This window comes from Stigmatopora nigra, chromosome 17, assembly GCF_051989575.1.
Source record: "Stigmatopora nigra isolate UIUO_SnigA chromosome 17, RoL_Snig_1.1, whole genome shotgun sequence".
NCBI classification, from domain to species: domain Eukaryota; kingdom Metazoa; phylum Chordata; class Actinopteri; order Syngnathiformes; family Syngnathidae; genus Stigmatopora; species Stigmatopora nigra.
Window position 1 is genome coordinate 9,194,920 of NC_135524.1, and position 24,345 is coordinate 9,219,264.

Sequence of the window (24,345 nt, forward strand, 5' to 3'; positions counted from 1 at the left end):
CGGGTGATCCCGGTCCCCATTAACAGCGATAACTGGGTGTTATTGCCAAATGTCCATTTAATTGATTGATTTGAACAAGGGCTATAACTGCATTTTAATCATATAATTTTCAAAGAAGCAATAAAAAATATGACAAATTCCCTTCACAAATGAGTTGTCCAGCATCGAAATGAGGTTGCAAATAATTTAGGATTTGGATTTTTCACGGATCTCGGTCACATAAAGATATGTCCAAGCATCGGCCGTACAGTTGTCATTATATTTACATGGGTTTTTTGCATTACTCTGTGCAAAATAAAGTGAAAAACAATGGGTCCAAAGCAAGCTGACGCAAGGAAGGGTGGTGAAAAGGAAAAGCGTATGATGATAATGAATATAAAGCATGAAATAATAGAAAAACATGATAATGGCATACGCTTGACTGAGCTGGCTTGCCAACATATACTATACTTAAACTATAACTTATTTTTAAGTGTGTGTACAGTTATCTAAGTTCATTTAAATTAAATTTAAAGTTTCTGTTATGTTACGTAGTGTCACAAACGTGTAAACCTAACGTATAATAATTTTACATTACTTTGTAAGGGTAGGTTGTGAATTAGAATAATTATAAACATGTTTTTCCATTTTATTATCCTATTTTCGAATTTTTTTTTTTTCAGTGGGTGCCCTTGACATGCAAGTTCAGTCCCGGCATACATTAAGCTCGTATCTCCAGGTATTACTGTACTTATATAAGGTCCAAATTCTCTCACTTTGTATGTAAAAGAAAGGGCTTTTTCTCGATGTTTCTAGTTGACTTTTGCTGTCCACCAGCACTCATTATTTGCAACTGCAATTTCCCGTCATTCTTTTTGTCACACATGCACTTACACACACACATGGAGTGAAGGAACATCTCTGATTAAGTGTGACCTTGGGGGTCAACATATACTGTTACTGTCATGAATACACACCAGCATGCATTTCATTTTCTCGCTCAACAAACTGCTTCACACAAAGTACTAGCTAGAAATGGGATGTGTTCCAAAACAATACCTTTCCTTTTTTTACTTGAGCTTATATTATGACTCTACTTAAAAGAAAGTGCCTTTAGCACAATACAAATTGTTGGCAGGAAACACATTAAATTACTAAGACCTCACTATACAGGTAACAGAAAATGTCCTTTCGCAACAGTATACCAAGTCTGGACATCATGCTGCACACCTCAGAGTATTGTTGACGTTTTCTTTTTGACCTTGAAATAAAGTCAGCTGTTTTAAAAGAAACTATGTTGGGAAGGTCACCTTGGTGCAAGCTATAGCTCCAAATTTGCGCATTTTCCACTGCCAACCACAATTTACAAATTGTTTTGTCAAATAAAGCAAAAGAATAATATGTCTGTATGAAAGACTTTAAAGTCATCAGGGAATCAATTCGGGTTATCTTATACAACAATAACTATGATTCTTTCCGCTTTATTAAATAGGTCATCAGAATAAAGTAAAAATAATAATAATAGATCAGGTTTAGGAATGTATTTTAGGTATTAACTCCATTGAGACTGAGTAAAATTGGATTAGATGTTTATTTTTATCAATCAGAGTTAGACACGGTTATATTTAATAGTACCAGCTTTTCAAGTGGTAGAGGATGTGATGTCTAGAACTGTCAAAGGAAATGAAAGGGCTACAAGCAACAAAATAATCCAAAAATATAAAAATCTTCCAAAATATTTATACTTGTATTTACATGACTGAAAACATTCGAGAGTTTTTTGCATTTGTTTCAAAATGTGCAAAGTAAAAACACATTTATTGCATGTTTTTAGTATTAGAATTCACTTAGTGTTGCTTTGATAGCAACTATGCTTGTGCATTTATGTAAAATTTCCTTGAAGTATATTATATTAAACAAACTCCTTCAAAGAGTTTCAATTCCTTAAATTATACACTGGGAAAAGAGGAGATTTAAAAGTCCATATTTGATACAGTTAAGATGTTTACCTTTGCGGTGGTTTGCAATTTTAATTCAAGGTTTTAAAAGTTAGTGTAATGCTCTTAACTTTGTTAAAATATATCATTTGAAATGATTCAACATTACTTGTAAATGAACAGTTCATGACCTGAAAAGCATTTTCTGAATATTTTTTTAGCATGACTAAAATAAAAAGCAACTAATAGCCCTGAATTTTGGTTACGCCTTTGCACAATACCCTGAATTTACTGAACATTTACTCTCTTAACACAGCAACACGAGCATTGCTCATACTCAAGTACAGTGCTATTTGTACATATGAAATTAATTCGTTCCGAAAGTAGCCAACGGGATGAGTTAATGGGGTAGCCAATGTGTGGCTACCGGAATGTTAGATCGATTATGTTCATATTCGTTTTAGCATTACCATGGAAAATCGACTTTTACATCGAACTAAGTTCACACCAATTAAAAAAAAAAAACTGGACACAGGAGATTTCGGGGATGTTTGATTTCATTTGACGTTTCGCCACTTAGATTTATCTTTGAAAAAAAAAGGTTTCTCATCAATACTTTTTGTAACCTCAATATTTTGTATCTAGAGACATAGAAAGTGACAAAGACAGAGAGAGACAGAGATAGACAGAGACAGAAACATAGAGAGTGTCCGCCATAAATTCATTTTATATATAATTTCTGAGCAGCCTGTGTGGGATTTCCCAGGGTACTCCCGTTTCCTCCCATGTTCCAAAGACGTGCGTGATAGGCTTATTGGACACTCTAAATTGCCCCTAGGTATGAGTGTGAGTGTGAATGGTTGTCCGTCTACTTGTGCCCTGCAATTGGTAATTCAGGGTGTCCCCCACCTCTGCCCTGAAGTCAGCTGCGATTGGCTCCGGCACCCCCCATGACGGTAGTGAGGATAAAGCAGTTCAGAAAATGAGATGTGATGTTTTATTTCTATAGATTATACTTATATAGTACTACATTAGTATTCCAAATGCTTTGCTTGACAACCTTTTAACAGATGGGACATAAAGGTCTTGCTTTGTCTCCAAGGCACTAACAAACAGTGTCAACACAAATGTGACCCCATTCCACCATACCCAAAGTGGAGTTGTGGGATCACTCATGTCATGTCAGTGAAAGTGGCTTTCTTCTCACAGCTGTTCTCTGAGGAAAACAGAAAGGTTCTGTCATCTCACATCCAGGGAGGACAAAAGTTGTTGTGTTTTATGAGGAAACTCATGAGAGGCGGGATGCACTTTGACCTTTGGGGGAACAGGAAGGAGAATCTTTAACTTCTGACAGGATGTGTTCCATGATGTCCGATGGTTAGTAGAAGCTAGTTAATACAAAATGCTCTTTGTTATGAATACTGTTGTATAACAGTATTTTTTCCTCACTCTTACCATTGCAATGCAAAACTGTGGCAATGGATATACTGTAATTTAAGCACTCTAAAGCGCATATGACAATAAGCTGCACTGCTGCGTATGTTACAACATTTTCACAAATCCTTTAAAAAATTAAACATTAAAAAAACAGTTGCTTGCATTTACAAAAAGGAAAACATAAAAGGAGCTTTACCGTGACCTCTAGGTCTTCAAGGTGCCAGCTCTAGCCCTTGCATAGCAGGTTTGTTATAGCACTGTGTGGCATTTCATCAATAATCATCATTCAAATAATCATAAATCAAAACTTAGTCACCAGAAAGCATCTGTATTGGGATTAAGCAATGAACGGAGACTCCCTGGGTAATAAAGTCCTCTGACTGCTTGTTCAAAATGGCTAATTACAATCAATGTATAACCATCTGTTTTATAATAATTTGTTTGTAGCGGCGGTCATTTCAAACTCAATAAGAGGCCATTTTTTTTCTAAACTCTGACAAAGTTAGCTTTATGTGCTTTTGGTAGTATTAGTCTTAATTTTGTCCAGGTGTAACATGTCCTGATTGTCCATTGGTGTCACCTGTTGTTGCCTGTTACCTGTTGTGTCTCAGCCTTTCCATTGCCACCTGTTCTTAATGTCCCGTTAACCCATGTCTGTGTATTCAAGTCCACATGGTGTGTTCATTTCTTGTTGCTTCCTTGTCAATGCTTGAACAGATATAAGAAATTAAGTATTGAAAAAATAGAGGGAACCTTGGTCCCAGGTATCATATTTATCCTATGGCTTTTGGTTCATGATGGTAATTTTTGATTCCCTGCTTTTGTTTGCCCTTTGTTTTTGGACTCTGCTATACCACAATTACTGGCCACCCTTCATTCGGTCCATCCTATTTCCACGTCGAGCACTATGTAACAGAAGCAGTTTCTGGGAAGCGCAGATTACAAATGTATGACTATAATTTGAAACCTCTGTCAATCTAATCCTGCTTTATTTTTTAGCTATACTGTATCTTATTGACTTTAGAAAAGATTGTTTAACCTTCTGTTTAAAAGCTGCAAAATCCTACTGGCTAAGGAGTCTGCAGTTATTTCAGGCGGTTATACAGTCAATGGCCAACTCCACAGTTTATAGTGTGTGAAATCATGGTCTCTGCTTTAGTTCAACATTTACGAGGTTGTACAATTTGAAACTCAGATAACCTCTCCTCTCACAGTAGAAAGGTTTTATTGTATTTTATTTTGTGTGATAGGAATAATGGAAGGTTTTGATGTGTGTCACTATTTTGTCTCCTTCCTTTGATGGCCACTTTACATTAAAGGGTGATAGGGAATGTTTTGATGAATTAAAAAAAAAAAACTAAGCCAGTCATCAAATTTAAGAACACCTAGGGGAAACAAAGCACGTGGCTATTCAGCTGTTGGCCATGTTGAGAAGCTTTATTTTTAATTTAAATGGTGCTTCAACTATAAAATGTCAGATGAACTCCCCCTGCCTGCACTTGTAAGCCTAATATATGCGTAGACGAAATGTTTTTACGGGAACCTGAACTATTTAAAATTGTCCATACAATTGCCAGAGCCAGAATTGGAGAAAGGAAATCCTATTCATGATTTTATTAGTCTTTCTGCGGTGGCCCGGTGAAGAGAGTGGTTAGCGCGTTGGCCACAGAACTTTTGGGTTCTGGGTTCAAATCCAGGTTGGTCCACCTGTGTGGAGATTGCCTGCTCTCCCCAGGCCTGCGTGGGTTTCCTCCGGGCACTCCTCATGACTGGACACTCTAAATTGCCCCTGTGAGTGTCAATGGTTTCTTTGCAGCTCACTGCCAATCTTTACGCAAATCCCTAAAATTGATGATGAAAGAAAGTTTCAGGCAAAAGCAAGCACGTAAAGGACCCTGAAATAATCTATGGAAACAAAGAAGAAGCAGAAGACTAATTGGGCCACCGGTAATGACTTAAAAAGCAAACAAACAATGGAAGATCAATACTTCAGCCACAAATAATGCAAAACATACATATGCAAAGTTGGCATCGAATGGGCCATTTTTAATTAGATGCCTGCATATATCACAAACCAGGTAGCAAAGTCACAATAAAATGGATAACGACAGATTTCCACTTAGATAACTTTGTGGTAATGCCTTCATGTGTATGCTTCCTCTTCACCTTCCTCCGGTTATTCGAGGTCGGTTTGTGGGGACAGCAGCCTCACTAGGTAAGCCCAGACTTCCCTTTTCCAAGCCACTTCACCGCAGCACGGAGGTGTCCAGGACGCATCCTAATCAGATGCCCGAGCCATCTCATCTGGCTTCTCTCTATCTGGAGGAGTCTGGGCTCGTTTCAGCTGCTTGTATCCAAGATCTTTGATCACAACCCACAACTTGCGACTATAGTTGAGGGTAGGAACACAGGTCGACCGGTAAATAGACAGCTTTACCATTCGCCTCAGCTCTTTTTACACCAATTTGGACCGATGCAGAGTCTGCATCACTGCAGACGCTGCATCAATCCACCTGTTGATCTCCCACTCCATTCTTCCCTCACTCATGAAAAAGACCCCAAAATACTTAAACTCCACTTGAAGAAGGACCTCATTCCTCAACTGAAGAGGGCTTGCGACCTTTTCTCAACTGAGGACTATAGGATCAGATTTGGAGGTGCTGATTCTCATCATGACCGCTTCACAATCGGATGCAAATCTCTCCGATGGAAGTTGGAGGTTGCAACCTAATGAGCCCAACAGAACAATATCATCTGCAAAAAGTAGGGATGCAATACTGAGGCCATCAAACCGCTGTGTCTAGATATTCCGAATATCTAAATAAATAAGGGGCGAGTGGTTAGCGCGTCGACCTCATAGCTCTGGCGACCTGGGTTCAAATCCAGGTCATGTCTTTCAGTGTGTTTACAGATTCTCCTCGGGCCTGCCTGGGTTTCCTCCGGGTACTACGGTTTCCTCCCACATTCCAAAAAACTTGCATGGTAGGATGAAAAAAAAGCCCTAATTTGCCCCTAGGTATGGGTGTGAGTGTGTATGGTTGTCCGTCTCCTTGTGCCCTGCGATTGACTGGCCACTAATTCAGGGTATCCCCTGCCTTTGGCCTGGACACAGCTGGGATTGGCTCCAGCACCCCCGTGACCCTAGTGAGGATAAAGCACTTCAGAAAATGAGATTATATATATACATACATATATATATATAAATATGTATGTATGTATGTATGTATATATATATATATATATATATATATATATATATATATATATATATATATATATATATATATATATATATATATATATATATATATCTGTGTGTGTGTGTGCGTGTGTGTGTATATATATATACACATACTACACATTCAGTGAACATTATAGTGCATTCTTTGACTTGTGCAACTTATACTCAGATGCAACTTTTAGTCAAAAAAATATGGTATATAAAGATTCACTTGGTCTCAATGAGGAAGCCTTCCGTCAAGCTAGTTTCATGGGAAATTCCTAGTAGGAGTTAGTTGTATTTCACAATTTCTATGGTGTTTTCTCTGGCTTTTTGTTGTTGTTGTTTTTGTTGAAATCCCTATTTTCCAACAAGCGACTTCCTGAAACACACTCGCACACAAGCTTGAAAGGAGGCATGTTTTAAATTGGAGAAAACATTTTTTTTGTCAAGCACATCAAGTTTTTGGGGCATTTACAGACATAGGCAGAAACGCTGAAGATGCCTGAGAGAGACTTACCTGAAGGTTAAAACTGCTAATACACTCAACCCTGAATATTAATTCAAGATTAGAAATGTTGCTGTCAGTGGCAGAATAAACAGCATGCTGATTTATTGCAAGTTGTAAACGCTGGCATACTTGCTTTAGTTAAAAACTGTTTGCAAAAATGAGAGAGGCCAAGCAAAACCAGGAGGATGATTTGTCAATTTGGAGGTGTCTTCGCATGTGTGCCCCTTCTACACAACACCACTAACAACAAAAACTAAATTGCCCAGTGATGAATTACGATAAGAGGCTTGGGAAGGTTTTAACACAAATACAATTTCATGGCAAAATGAGTCCAGAATGAGTGCAGTGGCTCATAAGCATTAACACAGACTCAGCTCTACTTTTGCTTCCACAAATGTAAATTTAAAACAACTGAAACGATCAACTGTGCACCCAAGAATGACAAATTACTGTTTGCCTTTTCACTGTATTTGCTTGCCAGTTAAATTAGCCAACAATTGCCGCTATCTTGTATGTCTTACGCCTGCCACAAAGGTTTGTTTTTTTGTCTTCATTGGAGTGAGCAGAGCAGGATTGTACATGAATGATTGAATTTTCTCACAGCAAGTTTGGATATGAATGTTCTTGCGCCAAGAAAGAATCCAGCTAAATTTGATTTCATATACACTAAAAATTGACTTTGCAATACCTGATTTGGAAAATATCCCGCAAATACTTGTAATTGGATGAACCATATGATTATAAACATGAAATTTGCAACCTCGAGCTTCATGATTGTGTATTATTGTATTTTAGCGCGGTACCATGCCCAGAACATTTTGTCCAACGGTTGAGCGTTGTTTGCAAAATTTGAAACGTGAAAAAGATCAGCACCTAAAAGTCTGAACCATAATATTTTTTATTTTATTTTTTTTACAAAAAGAAAACTATTGTGTTTCCTGGTTTTAGAAATTATTAACTGAACTACATGTTTTACACGCTTCTCTCTCTAGGACTGGCTGAGCAAGTTCGGTTACCTCCCACCTCCTGACCCAGTAACTGGCCAGCTTCAGACCAAGGAAGCCTTGACAAAGGCCATCAAAGCCATGCAGAAGTTCGGCGGCCTCAAGGAGACCGGAGTTTTTGGTACATACATGTTTACCTACGTTTTTTTTGTGCATGTCTACAGCATTTATCAAAGACTGTTGGATGCAAATGTATTGTCTCTCCTGAAATTGTACTGAGGTGAATATAACATGGTGACAGTCTAAGAATGACAAGTGCACACATCCTATGCTGCCTCACAAACATACCATAAATCATCATACACCCTGATAAACAGTGCAGTTCATTTTACGGGTTTCTTTCTATCTCACACACTAACACAAAGACTATTTTCCCGTATTACATTGATCGGTGTTGGGAAAGAAGAGCCAGGCAAATGTATTGTAATTCAGTCATTTTCTGAACCGCTTTAGACTCACCGGGGTTGTGGGGAGTGCTGGGGCCTATCCCTGCTGACTTTGGGCCGGAGGCAGGGGACACCCTGAATCGGTGGCCTGCCAATCGTAGGGCACGAGGAGACGGATGACCATTCATAACCACACTCATACCTAGGAGCAGTTTTAGAGTGTCCAATCAGCCTACCTTACATGTTTTTGGAATGTGAGAGGAAACCGGAGTACTTGGAGGAAACTCACAGAGGCCCGGGAAGAACATGCAAACTCCACACAGGTGGACCCACCTGGATTTGAACCCAGGACCCCAGATCTGTGAGGCTGACGTGCTAACCACCGAGCCACTGGGCCAGAAAATGTATTGTTATGTACACTATAATTAATCTTCGATGATAACCCAGATGACAGTGCGTTACACAGATATATATATATATATATATATATATATATATATATATATATATATATATATATATATATATATATATATATATATATATATATATATATATATATGTATATGTATATGTATATGTATATGTATATGTATATGTATATGTATATGTATATGTATATGTATATGTATATGTATATGTATATGTATATGTATATGTATATGTATATGTATATGTATATGTATATGTATATGTATATGTATATGTATATGTATATGTATATGTATATGTATATGTATATGTATATGTATATGTATATGTATATGTATATGTATATGTATATGTATATGTATATGTATATGTATATATGTATATATATATATATATATATATATATATATATATATATATATATATATATATATATATATATATATATATATATATATATATATATATATATATATATATATATATATATATATATATATATATATATATATATATATATATATATATATATATATATATATATATATATATATATATATATATATATATATATATATATATATATATATATATATATATATATATATATATATATATATATATTTTGTTGGGCGAAAAATGAAAAAAATAAAAAATTCAAATATCAAAAGCCTTTATTGTCATCATACATTGCTGTGTATAACGAAATTGCTGGGAAGAAGCCAAAATAAAATTAGAAAGGAATAATTTAAACAGAGGAAATTCAAACCAAAAGACGTACTGGTCCACTCTGGTAAGTTAAGTGGCACAAACATGCAAAACATGGTGATGTGTGGACAAATGAAAAAAATAAAAAATTCAAATATCAAAAGCCTTTATTGTCATCATACATTGCTGTGTATAACGAAATTGGTTAGCTGGGAAGAAGCCAAAATAAAATTAGAAAGGAATAATTTAAACAGAGGAAATTCAAACCAAAAGACGTACTGGTCCACTCTGGTAAGTTAAGTGGCACAAACATGCAAAACATGGTGATGTGTGGACAAAGTTTTTTCACGACAGCTCTGACTGCTGGATCTGATAGTCTTCTCAATTATGCATAATGTTGTTGCAAGGATGTCTTGCACATTATACGTACAAATACCATCGTGGCTCTACTTTTGAATGCCTTCAGGTATGAAATTTTCAGGTTATGAAACCTTTTGTGATGCAAATGAGTGCCTCAAAATACGAAAACAAGATCCAAGTTAAGAAAACGTCAAAAGTTTTCCTGTATTTATTATTTTATATCGAGTGTTGCAGATGCATTGATTTCACTACACTCTACTGGGCTCTCATTGGCTGTCACACAACAACAGCTCTCAGTGTTTCTGGATTCTCACATGTCTCTTTGATCGCCGTTCGTCGTCGTTGTGCGCTTGAACTTATGCTTGGAGGAAGCTGTGTTGCTCAGTGCCTTGAACACACTTGCAGTCTAGCCTCAGCCTGAAACACAAGCTCTGGTTGGCAAAATTGTGTCGCGGAGGCATGCGATGGGGCTGGTGGTCAGTAAGGAGAACATTGATGAGTTGGTTGAGGGAGAACATTGATGAGTTGGTCGAGGGGCATCAAAATGAACTCTCAACAGACCAGTAGATAATGCAATGCTCATAAATACATGAGGAATTCAGGCGGCTGAGAAGGAAGCAGTTACCATTCCAGCAGCACAAATCAGAAAAAAATGGGGGAGAAATTTCCGACTTTGTGGAAAAAACATCTTGTAAAAGTGTTTACAAGTCGTGCGATGTTTGACTCGTGCATTTTAGAAACGTGATTAGTTGTCAAAGGCAATTGTCTTTAGATCGATTTTCTCAAAACATCCGTAAACAAGCACTGCCAAAATGGAACTAAACCGAAACAGGTAAGAAGCAAAAAATAAAATGATTGAAAAATTAGATGCCAAATAAAATCATAAAACGTTAATGAAAAAGATTAAAAACTTCAATTGAATGTTGTTTTGATTTCTTAATTTTAAGTATATTAAGGGTGTTCGTGTGCTCTCTGCTTTTGCTGATTAACGTTAGCTTCCTGACACTTTTGCCCCTGCGCTTCAGCACAAATAGATTTTATATGTTTATTCCTTTTAATGGCTTATTTAAAAAAAGATAATTTTCTCTCATTTTTGCATGTTTCTCACATCTTTATTACAAAATTGGGACACAGTGATCACAGTGGTTTAGTTGGTAGTTTTGTGAGGACCACGGAACGAATGAGAGAATTTACATATAAAGTACTGCTCTACCTACGAAATTTTCAACTTGGGGGAAAAAAATGGTTTAATTTATCAAGTAGAGGTATGACTGTACCATGATATACACAAGAGCGGGTGAGTGGTGCCAATTATCAAACTCCACACAGGTGGATGTGACCTGGATTTGATCCCAGGACCCAAGAGCTGTGGGGGTGACGCACTAACCACTCACGCGACTGGGCCGCCCGAGTAGTAGAAAGTGCACATGATAAATCTGGGTGTCTTTAAAGGCTGAAAAGGTTTTAGTTTGCCACAAAGGAGTTTGCTATCCTCTCATTTGCCACTGTTTAGTTTTCGTGTTAATTCGGAAAATATAGCTTTAAAGAAGATTTGTACAGTTTACATTCCAAAAACATGACTGACTTTATATGTATGTTGTTATGATTATTCGGGTGAATGAAGTGGATTTGGACCGAAATGCAGGTAAAACAGGCGGACACAAGGGGGTGCGGGCACCCTACGGTTTAATAAAAAAAGGTGGTTCACAAAAAGAAACCGTTAAATACAAAAACATAACAAAACAAATTTACTGGGGAAAACACGAAGTGAAGCAGCATACCAACAAAACTCAAACAATACTCTGACTCGGGTTGACTGAGACACAGGGTTTCAACACACCAAAAGGGGTTGACAAGACAATCACAAACACTTATGTCACTTGAAGGATCGCCAGCAGGAAAGACAGCAGTATTGTAGATAGTAATGGTTAAACACATGGACACAGAGCGGACCAAAGAACCACAACAACAAAAACCCAGTGTCCAAACAAACAAACAAAAAACCTGAGTCGGGCTGGCCCGTCCCGGCGACGCTCTAGAAGGGCGGCGGGCCACTATCCACGTCTGTCTGCCCCAATGGCATCGCTAGCGTCATGTCCACCATTAGATTCGGCGGCTAGTGCCGGGACGGCCGCATGAGAATGGAGTGCCAGGCCAAGCACAGGAGAGCAAGGAGTCGGGAAGGGTGCAGACTAGGATATTATAGGACGGTAGATTTGGAGACAGTGTTAGTGATGTCTAGTAGGGAAGCCAGTGTCATGACATCATCTGTGAGCGTTGGTGTTAGTCAAACTCCTTATTACTGTGTAATCACTTATCCTGGCACCAACAGTTATATACCAGTGCGATACCTAAACATGCATGTACCCACTGCAACGTGTGTTAGTCATACGCCTTAGCAATTTTGGCTGCGTCACTAGCAACATCATGTATTTTTCAAATTTAGAAGACGTTTTCTTAATGGATTTTAATTTATAATTTGATGTATTTGATTCATGTTGGACACTTTTGTTTCTTTTCAGATCAGGCAACATTGGGTCTAATGAATACCCCCAGATGTTCTCTACCAGATGTGCCTGTGACAGAAGGGACAATAGGACGACGGAAACGCAGCCTGAACACGCTGAACACGCTAAACAAATGGACCAAGAGGCATTTATCTTGGAGGTATTGAACGACAAAAAAGCCTTTGCTTGAGTTCGATATTGTACACTGAATTGAATGCTTTTATTGTCATTATACAAGTATAATGAGATTTACCACAGTTTCACCACATAGTGCACAAATAACAGTAGATGGACAACATGACAACAGTTTGGCATTATAGACCTTTTGATTCTGTGAAGTCCATACAGTTTTCACACTTATAGGGCCCACATAAAAGTATAAGTTTTTTCCTCTAAAATAGACGCTGCGCCCAATCATTCGGTGTGCGCTGTGTGTTTGCACTAAATTCAAAATTTTGTATGAACCAACACGCTACTTTATGTGGTCAACCCTGTGGACGTTCATGTTCTCATGGTCAAATGAGCAGAACCTAAAAACAGCCCATCCCCGTACTCTAACCATTACGGTAAATCCATTCAAAACATCCCAGACGAGTGGTGAGGTAGTTGTCTTCCGTTTTCTCGTAACGCTTTTAATCCTCAAAAATACTCTCAATTGTCAATGATATTACACCATAAATACAGAAGAAAGGCTTGACGTGAATGACAAGAGGATACGGGTGTGAAAGCTTGGAAGATAGACTCAAACCATGCATTGAACATGAAAGAGCACCCGGGAGAAGCAATGTCGCGAAGGGCTTTGGGGAGGGAGGGATGTCAGATGGCAGACATAATAGTAGTGACATACACACACTGACAAGCAGGGTCGCATGAGTTATGTGACGATTTAGAATGGATTGTGGATACCTGGGCCAAAATGTCGGCCAGCACTGTAGTTTGAGCTTTTGTCAAAGCTGGAATCACTATTACGAAACCCCATGTCGACAACTCTGACCCCAACAGTGAGATAGAATCAGCATTGTTGGATGGCTCGCCCATTTGGCCAAACTCTTTATGTTTGATACAGAAGATGAAGATGAAAATGTGAAAATCCACATTGAAACTCGTAAGCGATAGTCACTCTTGCTACTAGGACTCACCACCCTGGAATCATGCAGACATGTCTGGATAAACTAGCGTAGGAGAAAAAAGTAGAGCACTTTTGGCATCATGTTTTATTCAGATTATATCCAGCAAGAAAAAAGAATCTTGGTTCTGAGAAGTGGAGCAAAAACGGGGCAAAAGACTGTGGTAATCTAATGATGTGAATAATGAACTGTTATGATGAATTTACTATAATTATTAACTACTACAGATTTTGGTTCATTAGGTTACTATTTGAGCTAAGCAAGCTTGCTGCTGCAACTAATGAGCCTTTGGTTAAATCAGCACTAAGCCGAATCAGTGAATACAATGTTTGTGTGGATCCTTGTGAAAGGAAAGGTTTATTGCTAAGTTACTTTTTGAACACCATCGGCCTGAATATTGCATGGATTTAATGTGCACATTAAAGGGTTAGTTCACCCCCCAAAAAACAATTTCTTAAGCAATATTTACCCCATGGAGACTTGAATTAATGACCATTTTTTTCCTCACATTTCAAAGATAGGACTTTGTATTTGGTTACTGTGGTTACCCATTTCACGACTGGCTCAAGTACGCAGCGAGGACAGAACCCAGGATGAGAGGCAGGAAAAAGGCGGTGAAAGTCTTGGTGTACAACTCAAGATTTTTAATGTGAAAATGGTCAATACATAAACTGGGAAAAAGTCAATATAAAAACTGAACGGGGCGGACGCACACAGATGAAGAGGCAAAATATGACGTACACAAGGCAGACAAGGTACACGAGGTAGACAAGGTAGACAAGATATACGAGGTAGACAAAGTAGACAAGGTAGACAATGTACACAAGGTAGACAAGGTAGACAAGGTAGACAAGGTACATGAGGTAGACAAGGTAGACAAGATACACGAGGTAGACTAAGTAGACAAGGTACACAAGGTAGACAAGGTAGACAAGGTACACGAGGTAGACAAGGTCCACAAGGTACCAGTGGTGGACCGTCAGGGCCTGCAAGGCCTTCTCTCCTGGCCTAAAAAAATCTGAATCTGAGGTAGACAAGGTACACAAAGTAAACAAGGTACACAAAGTAAACAAGCTACACGAGGAAACACTCCGACATAAGACAACCAAACACTTGCGTTTAAATATTTAGACAAGGGTTCTGATCACAAAATATAAAAAAAAACCTGGCTAGGAGAGGAAAGGGAAGCTAGGAGGGACATGAGGAGAGAAAACAGAGTCACCCAGCCAGCACACACACGCATCCACCAAAATCCAAACAAAACGTGATAGTACCCCCTCCAAGACAAAACAAAGGGAAGGTGGCAGGGGGGCCTGAGACGGGCAAGCGTGCAGTGCAAAATGTGGAGGGGAAAATAACCCCCGAATGTTCAAAACCCGAAAAAAAGAAAAAATATCGCAGAGAGGCGTAGAGAAGTCCCCACATTTATAGTTTGCCATGACTGATGGGCGCCAAGAAAAATCTTGCCTGAAGAAGCAAATTTCTCTGGGCAACTCCAGTGTTAAGACATTGTACAGCTCTCACCACATAGATTCAATGTCATTATTTGACCTGTTTAAAAGCACTGGTCTAGCAGTTTTGCAGAATGATGAGGTCATAACAGGGTAAGCATGTCATCAGAGCCATATTGGACTACTAATCCATCCATAGCCATCAGACTTCTGGCTGTCAGTTGCCTTGCCTATTATTTTTTAAAATTAAATAAAACTCCATTAATTTCCATTTCATGCTGTAGAGAGCTTTGATATAGATAGACATAGCTGCAGTTTTAAACAACGTTTTTCAAACTGCCATGGACCGAGAAATAGCTACACATATCTGCAAAATGCAATATTTGAGATGGTTGAATTTTGTTTTTATTTCAGTTACAAGGCTCTTGGGTTCCTCTTGATTTCTTATTAGCACATTTCACAGTGCTCATAGAAGTCTGAATTTTCCCCTGCTATCCCCTCTTCCGCCTGTATAAATGCCATCAAAACAAACATTGTGGGGTTGAGTGCGTGAAAATGACTTAGACAATCTGACAGCAATGGCCAGTGTATGAATTTCAACACTTGTTGAAAGTAGATCTCGCTGTCAGATGCATGTTTTATATGTCGTAACAGGTGTTTGTACTGTCGTCTAATTGCAGTATGTGTGTTAGTGATTCTATCTCAGCTGACAAGACATCACCTTAGTTCATTGGTGTACAGTATTGCCTCATGCAGCAAGGTGCAATGTCCGTAGTATGCATATAGAACATTTAAAAAAGAATTAATGATCACTATAAGACACACCTTCAATGAATCGCCTATCTTAAAATTAGTTTCATATATAAGGCGCACCAGATTATAAGATACAGTAGTAGTTAGTAGTGGTTGTAGTAGTATTAGTTATGAGGGAAAGAGGAGACTGCTTTGAGCAGCAAACTGAAGGGGGTTTATACTCAGTAGGGTTGTGGGGGGTGCCGGATTCTAGCCCAGCTGACTTCGGGCCAGAGATGGGGGACACCCTGAATCAGTGGCCAGCTTCAGGGCACGAGGGGAAGGACAACCATTCACTGTCACACTCACCTAGGGGCAATTTACAGTTTCCAATCAGCCTACGAGGCATTTATGGAATCTGGGAGGAAAGCGGAGTACCGGGAGAAAACCCATGCATGCAAACTCCACACAGGTGGACTGACCTGGATTTGAACCTAGGACCCAAAAGCTGTGTGGACCACGTGTTAACCAACTGCCGGGCCGTGATAGATAGAATATATATGTTTTTTGTTTTGTCTTCAGATTCTTCAACTTCCTCTGACATTGCAAAACTGCAAACACCCCAAGTCTCCCGGAACTTCCGGGAGTCTCCCTGATATATAATTGCTCTCTGATGCCCACAAGTTGGATAAAATATTACAGATTTTATCATCATGCATGTCTGTCAAAGTCAGAAACTTTGCTGATTAGTTCAGTCCGCGAAACAAGCCAATAAGCTTTAAGAGATGGCAGTCTTATATTCTCTCTGGCCAACACAGACACTTTTACTAGTCTCAAAGTTATGAGAGCTTGCGTTATGGAAGAGGACACATCCACTTTAATAAACAAAAACAATCAACTCAATTTATAACAGAATATACTCAAGTACATCTCTGTTAAGCTAAGATGAAGAATAATTACACTGTAGCGAGGTGCACTCTGCGCAACAATGACTTCACCATTACTATCTGATCTCAATATCTGAACTACTTTATCCTTATTAGGATCGTGCGGGGTACTGTAGCCAATCCCAGCTGTCTCCAGGCCAGAGGCTGGGGACACCCTGAATTGGTGGCCAGCCAATCGGGCTAAAGAAACAACCACTCACTCCCTCACTCACACCTAGGGGCAATTTATGGTTTCCATTCAGTCTATCATGCATGTTTTTGGAATGTGGGAGAAAACCTGAGTACCCGGAGAAACCCACGCAGGCCCGAGGAGAACATGCAACATTCTTATTCTTTTAATAAACTATGACAAATAACTATTTATATTGTAGTAAATGTTGGTAAGTAAAATTAGTTGGGGGTAATTCAGTAGTCTGTGTGATTATGCGTGTTTTGATAATCCTCTATCTAAAATTGTTTTTTGGAACTTAGGCTGTATGAAAATGTGTATGTTAGATATGTTGCTGAACAAAAAAAGATTAAAAAAAAACATCATTTGTTACTGGTTTGAGAGTAAGATCGATCCGTTAGGATTTGTCCTGAATCATCTGGCAGAGTTCAGGGTGAACCCGGCAGCTCACACCAAAGTCAGCTGGGATCAGCAGACCTGAGCTCAGCAGCCATGACCTAAATGAGAGCCAGCGATACAAAAAAAGGTTGCCCAAAGACGAAGACCACTTTATGTTTTGAATAGCGTTAGCAGTTCCAGCCTATTAGCCCCTGGGTCACAGAGGAAATGCAAATTCCTGCTCCAGGGTTAATTGCCAAGTTAATTGTGTCTACCTTGAACAAGGCTTTTTTTTTACTTTGCGGGACAAGCAGCAAGTTGGCATTGGATTTTACATATTCACCCCTTACTGTGATAGCACATGTGGGAGAAATTAGTGCCTATACTATTGCTCTTAAAAAGGCCTAGATGTATATATAATATAATATAGCCATATTTTACTTTTTTTAACTGTACACAATATCCATCCGTCTTTTGTTCCTCGTTCTTTTCTATCGCTTTCGAAGCTAATGCTGTAAGTCGAGCCTGTCCTGTCGTAATTCTGGCATGCATTTTTATTCAATTTAGTGCAGAAAATGTTTGTTCCCGGTTGTGACAGGTTTGCTTGCTTTGGAGTTGTCCGACCTTTCTTAATTATGCCCAGCCTTTTTTTCTCTTGAAAAGTCCGTCTTGAAAATGGCTTTGACAGTAAACCGGTCCTCGAGGGCCGCTGTGGGTGCAGGTTTTTGTCCCAACCAGACGGGGACAGACCTGTTGACCAATAAGATTTCTGTAGAAAACAAGAAGCACCTGACTGCAATCCACTGATTGCAATTGTATGACATAAGATTAGTGAAAAGGTGTCTTCTTTCCGGGTTGGAATGAAAACCCGCACCCACTGCGGCCCTTTGTGGAATAGTTTGCCCACCCCTGTCCTAGAGTGTACTTGTCAGAGTTTTGTATGTATAGAGCCCAGTGGCTGCTTAGCACAACCATGGGTAACTGACAGTACACCATTGACGCACAGGTAAATAACTGAGAACACAGTATGCTTTGTCCACATCAATCAAATGTAATACAGACATAAAGTAGTGCTTACATCAACAAATATACGCACTAAGGAACATCAAGTCCAGCACAAATCATGCATTTTTTGCTTTGGCATAAGTAGAAATGAGGCGTACATTTGAGCAAAAGTATGTGAAGGAAAAGCTTAATGTCAAAAAATTTATTCTGGTTGCACATGAGCTGACTTAGAAAATTTATTATATTTACCATTTGTAAAATATTGTCATAACAGTGGAATTAACATTGGAGGCACGGTTAAGAAAACACCATGTTTTTCTACATGGTTGTATGAGATATGATAACAATTCAGACTTGTGTTTACTAACCATTGAGGATTCTTGCGCTTCCCTAACCCCTTTATATCTGCTAATTAAAAATAATAATTGAAAAGGACAGCTAAATTTAGTTTGAGCGCAAAATATAGTTGAATGCTAAATAGTTCTTGCTGCACGGGTTGGGCTAATTTGAAATATGTGAGCAATCAAATTGGAACTATCAAGACATAGTACCGTATTTATTCGGATATAAGATGCTCTTGTCGGACAAAAAAAAATTGTATTGGATTGGATTAGATTACTTTATTCATCCTGTATTCGTGTAATTTCACTGTCACAGTAGCAAGAGGGTGAGAATGCAGATATAGGAAAGGCATTTTAGACATAAATATATAGGAGTTAATAAATAAATAAACATGAATAAACAAATAAATAAATAAGCATGTTGCTGAAAAATTTTGAAGAGAGAAATTACATTTTTTTTAGCCTTTCTCAGTTGTTTTTTATAAGTTACAGGTAAATCCAACGGTTTGCCATGGATACCCCTGACGGGATAGGCCGAAAGCCCACCCACCGTCAGTGTTGAAATGAGCAACACAGGCCGAGAGCGCAGTTTAGTATGAAAATAATGTAAAACGATCTAGTAATGTGTGAATAATTTCACACATGTCACACTGGAGTATAAGTGACAATCTACATAGTGGACACTATGTGTTAGGTTCATTAATAATTACCTTCGTCCGTAATTATCAATAACTGCAGGAAGACATCTTATTCAATTATTGACATTTAATTAAATAGAAATGGATACAACAGATAAAAGCCTCCGAAGGGGAGCGTTACAGCAAGTGTCACCTTACAACTTCCGAACGTCTCCTCGAATAGACGTTTTCGTCCCACTCTTATGGTCATGAATCAAAACAATTTACAGAGTTGTTGATCATTCCATCACGTATGAGTAAAAACAACATCTGGGACTACAATAACAATCAAAGTATTTTACCAAATGTTTGTATAACCATCCTGGAACAGGCCGTCCAGGTTAAAGATGACTTGGCGTGACCTCGCAACACTTGGAAAATAGAAAGAGAATGATTTAAACAAAGAAAGGAATTAATACAGAGAATAGAAAGAGAATGATTTAACAAAGAAATGAATTAATACGACTATTATAAAAGTAATACAGAATAAACCCAACACTATGATAAAATACTGTGATTAGTAGTCCGGAAAATAAGGAACTTGAATAGCAATATATGGAAATATAAGAATGGCAAGGCATTCTCTTTTACCCTGGTCACATCACGGTTAGGTGCAGCACTTTTGCCTCTTGACTAATCAAGGACACACATATACATCATTCCTCATCGACGCGCTGAGCAATTGACAACTATTGCAGTAATATCAAACATCAAAAGAATCGAGATATTTTGACATTAGAAGCAATGTGGCTGCCACAACATCTTAAACTTCTGGTAAGAAAATTGTAAGGACCAAAAAATGATAGGTTCACCAATAGGCATTCCCAATTGGACTCACAAATAAAACAGACATATGACTCATAACCAGTGTCTTGCAAGAGAGAATCGATCCTCACGCACCTTCGGACAATACCATTCTGCCGAATCAACGCATCTCTTGCTTATTTATTACATAAGATTTACAACATGCATGTCAGTTCTCAAAACAATTGAAGGTCTGCCGGATCTTCCCAAGGGAGCGCTGTGGACAATACTTTCAGAAGACGATGTTTCTCGATGTTTTTCAGAACTATTTTCAGATCTCAAGCTGGAGAGAGGAGTGACCTTCCTATTGTTTATCACGGTTACAAGCAGATGTACTAAAAATGAATTTTCGAATGTTGATGAGCTAAGTAAATCAAAGTGTTCTTCATTGCGAGCAAATATAGAATAAATGTGAGACTAATGACCCTAACAGTCTGTCATTAAAAAGCATCAGGTTCTTATCAAAATAGTTTCTTTTTTCAAATTGCTATTAACTTCCTTATAATAATGACCCAAATAATGTGCTTTTGATTCGTACAGTATCTGAGAAATGCCATATGTGATGATTTTTCTTAAGATTTTCCCTTCAAAGTAACACATTTGTACTCCCTATTAAAATTATGAATATGGAGGTGAAAATTGTGAGTCAGGGGGTGGCTTATACACTAGAAATTGTAAAATTCAACAATTTTATATGCGTGGGTGGATTATATGCGAGTAAAAACGGTATATTCTATTGTTTTAAATGAAATACAGTTCAAATTGATTTCTGTTTTGTTCTGTTTGGGTGCTTGTTTTTAAATAACTAAAACTAACACTCTGGCACAGACTTAATTAGTACAGGCTCATTCTGAGTTTGAGAAAAATCTTAAGTAGACTTACCAGATGACAAATACAAAGCCATCAATAATTAAAAATGGGAAATTTACTACCTGAGGCGATCCCTGAGTCCGGTCCATCAAGTAAATCCAATTTCTGCAAGATACCATGGGGAAATAACACCTGGCTCATTTGTTATGCCCCTACAGTCACCAAAAATAAACACTAGCATTTCCCTAGAACACTGCACATTGTTTGAGATGCAGAACAGCGGGGCTGTGACCTTGGCCGACTTGTCCGCTGTATCCCCTCGGCCCACGCTCTCACGACCCAATGCGAGCAATTTGGACAGACATTTATTTTTATTTACACGCCGAACACAATCACCTGCTTTCGTTCTTGGGAATTAGCTTTAATAAGCAGGTGAATTGTTTGCCGCGGATAAGCAATTTGCAATGACCTTGGAAGAGAGTCTGGCGGCAGTTGGGAACCTCCGCTTACTGAATGAATAAATGCGCCACGTGGGCACATCTGTGTATGAAAATTTGCACGAAAAAAGTTATTACATTGTCGGTATTGAATCCGTCACATTTTTAGATGAGTTCACATGCTCCTACCGACTAGTTGCCGCTCATTTGTGAAGCCTCAATGTAGACACATTTGCTAATTAGGCATATGAATTACCGTATTTTCCCGACTATAAGGCGCACCGCATTATAAGGCGCACCCTCAATGAATGGCATTCTTTCCATATATAAGGCGCACTGCATTATAAGGCAAACTGTATTATAAGGCACACTGTATTATAAGGCGCACTGTCTATTTTGGAGAAAGTTTAAGACTTTTAAGTGTGCTTTATAGTCCTGAAAATACGGTAATTGCTATTGACTTCCAGGTATGAACCACTCACTACACAGTCACCTTTAGAGCCAGCCATTGTTGATGTTTTGGATTTTTTTGTATAAAATCTTGCAGTGGGGGAGGAGCTATATGATGGTAGATTTTGTAAACTAAAATGGCATCTGCATATTTAACAGTATTGTTTCAGTTCAGGCGTTTGTGTTTTTTAAATATCAGACAGTGGTGGTTTTTTGTTTTTGTTTTTCCTGTTTTTTCCATATATAAGGCACACTGGATTATAAGGCGCACTGTCTATTTTGGAGAAAATTTAAGACTTTTAAGTGCGCCTTATATTCGTGACAATACTGTAGTTGAGCTGATAGACTCTTTTGCATTACCATGGAAAGCAATGCTAAGTGAATATCAGCAGAAGAAAAAAAATGGAAGGATCCTATTGGCAAGATTCAATATTATGTTGATGAAGAAATATTGTGCAGCAAGGCACGCAAGTCAAATGAGTACAAACTATTGTCAAACATGACGCAACATGAGATCTTAGTTGAGCGAGCATCAAATGATTGTTTCGCTTCATCTTGGCTTTTGCGGGATGTGGGGTGGCGTCCCGATAGTTTCTTAATAGCACGACCATCCGTCAACTGTGAAATTGATTAAAGGGGAAGCTTGCCATTTTAAACTTTTCACAAGAATGTGAAAAGTCTTGTTTCAGTAGACTATTAATGGAATTTATAATTTTTTATTTTAATTTATTTTTAAAGTTAAGTTACTTTGTGTCAGATAGGCTTGTCGTCTCTGAATATTTTTCTAGGTCACAGTGGCTTCGTTGAAAAAAAAAAGAAACTGCACTACTACATTACTTGCTTCTGTGAGGCCCCATTGAAATTTTGATAAATTCCCTTACTCTAGGGTTGCAGGGGGTGCTGGAGCCTATCCCAGATTACTCTGAGCCAGAGGCAGGGGACATCCTGAATCAGTGGCCAGCGGATCGCAGGGTGTACAAGGAGACAGACAGTCACACCCATACCTTGGGGCAATTTGGAGTGTCCAATCAGCCTACCATGCATGTTTTTGAAATGTGGGATGAAACCGGAGTACCAGGAGGAAACCCACTCGGGCGAACATGCCATTAGTTTTCTCTCTCTTTTAATACTTTTTTCCTTTTCAAAATGATCCTATTTCTCTCTGAGATGTAGGTTTAGCCTATGAATTCCAAGAATTGATGAACCCTGTAATAGTACAATCTATGATTTAATTTAGTATAATGATAATTCACTCACGACACACCAGTGTGCTGTGGCACAGTGATTGGGAAACACTGCTCTAGCTCATAAATGTGAACAGTACTTTGGCAATTGATCACGGATGTTGACTGTTTAGCATGTTCGCCTCACAGTTCTGAGATCAAAGGTTCAATCCCTTCTGGGTTCCAACCTTTCTGTGTGGAGTTTGCATGTTTTCCCAGTGCCTGTGTGGGTTTTCTCCTACATCGCCAAATCATGCATGATAGGCTGGTTAAACATTCTGACTTGTCCTAAGGTCTGAGTGTGTGTGTTCGTTTCAATGTGCCCTGCAATTGGCTAGAAACCAATATGGGGCGTCCACCGCTTACTGCTGCTAACAGTTGGCTGTAATAGGCTTCAGCACCCCCACAACCCTTGTGAGTATAAAATGCATGAGTGAATGAACGAACTTTAGGGATTAAAACAGCTAGACCAAGTTTACACTGTACTACGCTATACTTGTGCGAGGAAATATTACTGTATCACTCTTACGTAACAGCATGTTTGTAAATAGCATATAGTTGATAGGATGCAGTTAAATTTGAGCATTCCCTTGGGCCTACTTTATTGACCAACTTCTCATAACTGTTTATATCCACCATAGGAATTGGAATTCACATTTGTACATTAGTTCAGCTTTGATGCCAGAAACAAAGGTTTAGATCTTTTTTATACTTTTGTTATTCACTTGTTTACATGTATTCATATTTCAAACATGCAGTTGGGGATTATGGATGATATCCACAATGCTTGTTGTTTACACTGTTATCTATATTCATGACTCTTTAAAATTTAAACTTCACGTATTTACTATGCATACAATGTACACTACTGCAACGTATAATACTAGGTGTATTCATATTCATCACTCATCTTTATACATCACCACCAGTTCAGTTGTAGATGAAATTGAACGATCCCTACCAGACCACAGTCAAACTGGATTGGACATAAATCCGGGCGATATGACAAAAATTCTTATCACGATGAAAAAAAAATTCAGTTGATCTATAATTATCATGATAACTATCAGATTTATTTTTCTTTCAAATTTTAAACTTTTGTGAGTACATAAATAAATTACTTCCCTGATTATATCTCATCTCATCTCATTTTCTGATTCGCTTAATCCTCACTAGGGTCACGGGAGGGGTGCTGGAGCCTATACCAACTGACTTCAGGCCAGCCAATCGCAGGGCACAATAAGACAAACAACCATTCAGGCTCCCACTCAAACCTAGGGGCAATTAAGAGTGTCCAAACAGCCTATCACGCA

The 24,345-nt window shown here is 38.4% G+C and overlaps 1 protein-coding gene across 2 annotated transcripts in view; it reads left to right on the forward strand.

Annotated features, from left to right (window-relative positions):
- The window catches only part of LOC144210936 (matrix metalloproteinase-17-like), a 70,149-nt gene that overhangs the window by 22,542 nt on the left and 23,262 nt on the right, over positions 1–24,345 (forward strand). For both annotated transcript variants that reach the window (XM_077737904.1, XM_077737905.1), the window contains 2 exons: positions 8,077–8,209; positions 12,497–12,641. In XM_077737904.1, coding sequence (XP_077594030.1) covers positions 8,077–8,209; positions 12,497–12,641 — 278 coding nt within the window. The remainder of the gene's footprint in view (positions 1–8,076; positions 8,210–12,496; positions 12,642–24,345) is intronic.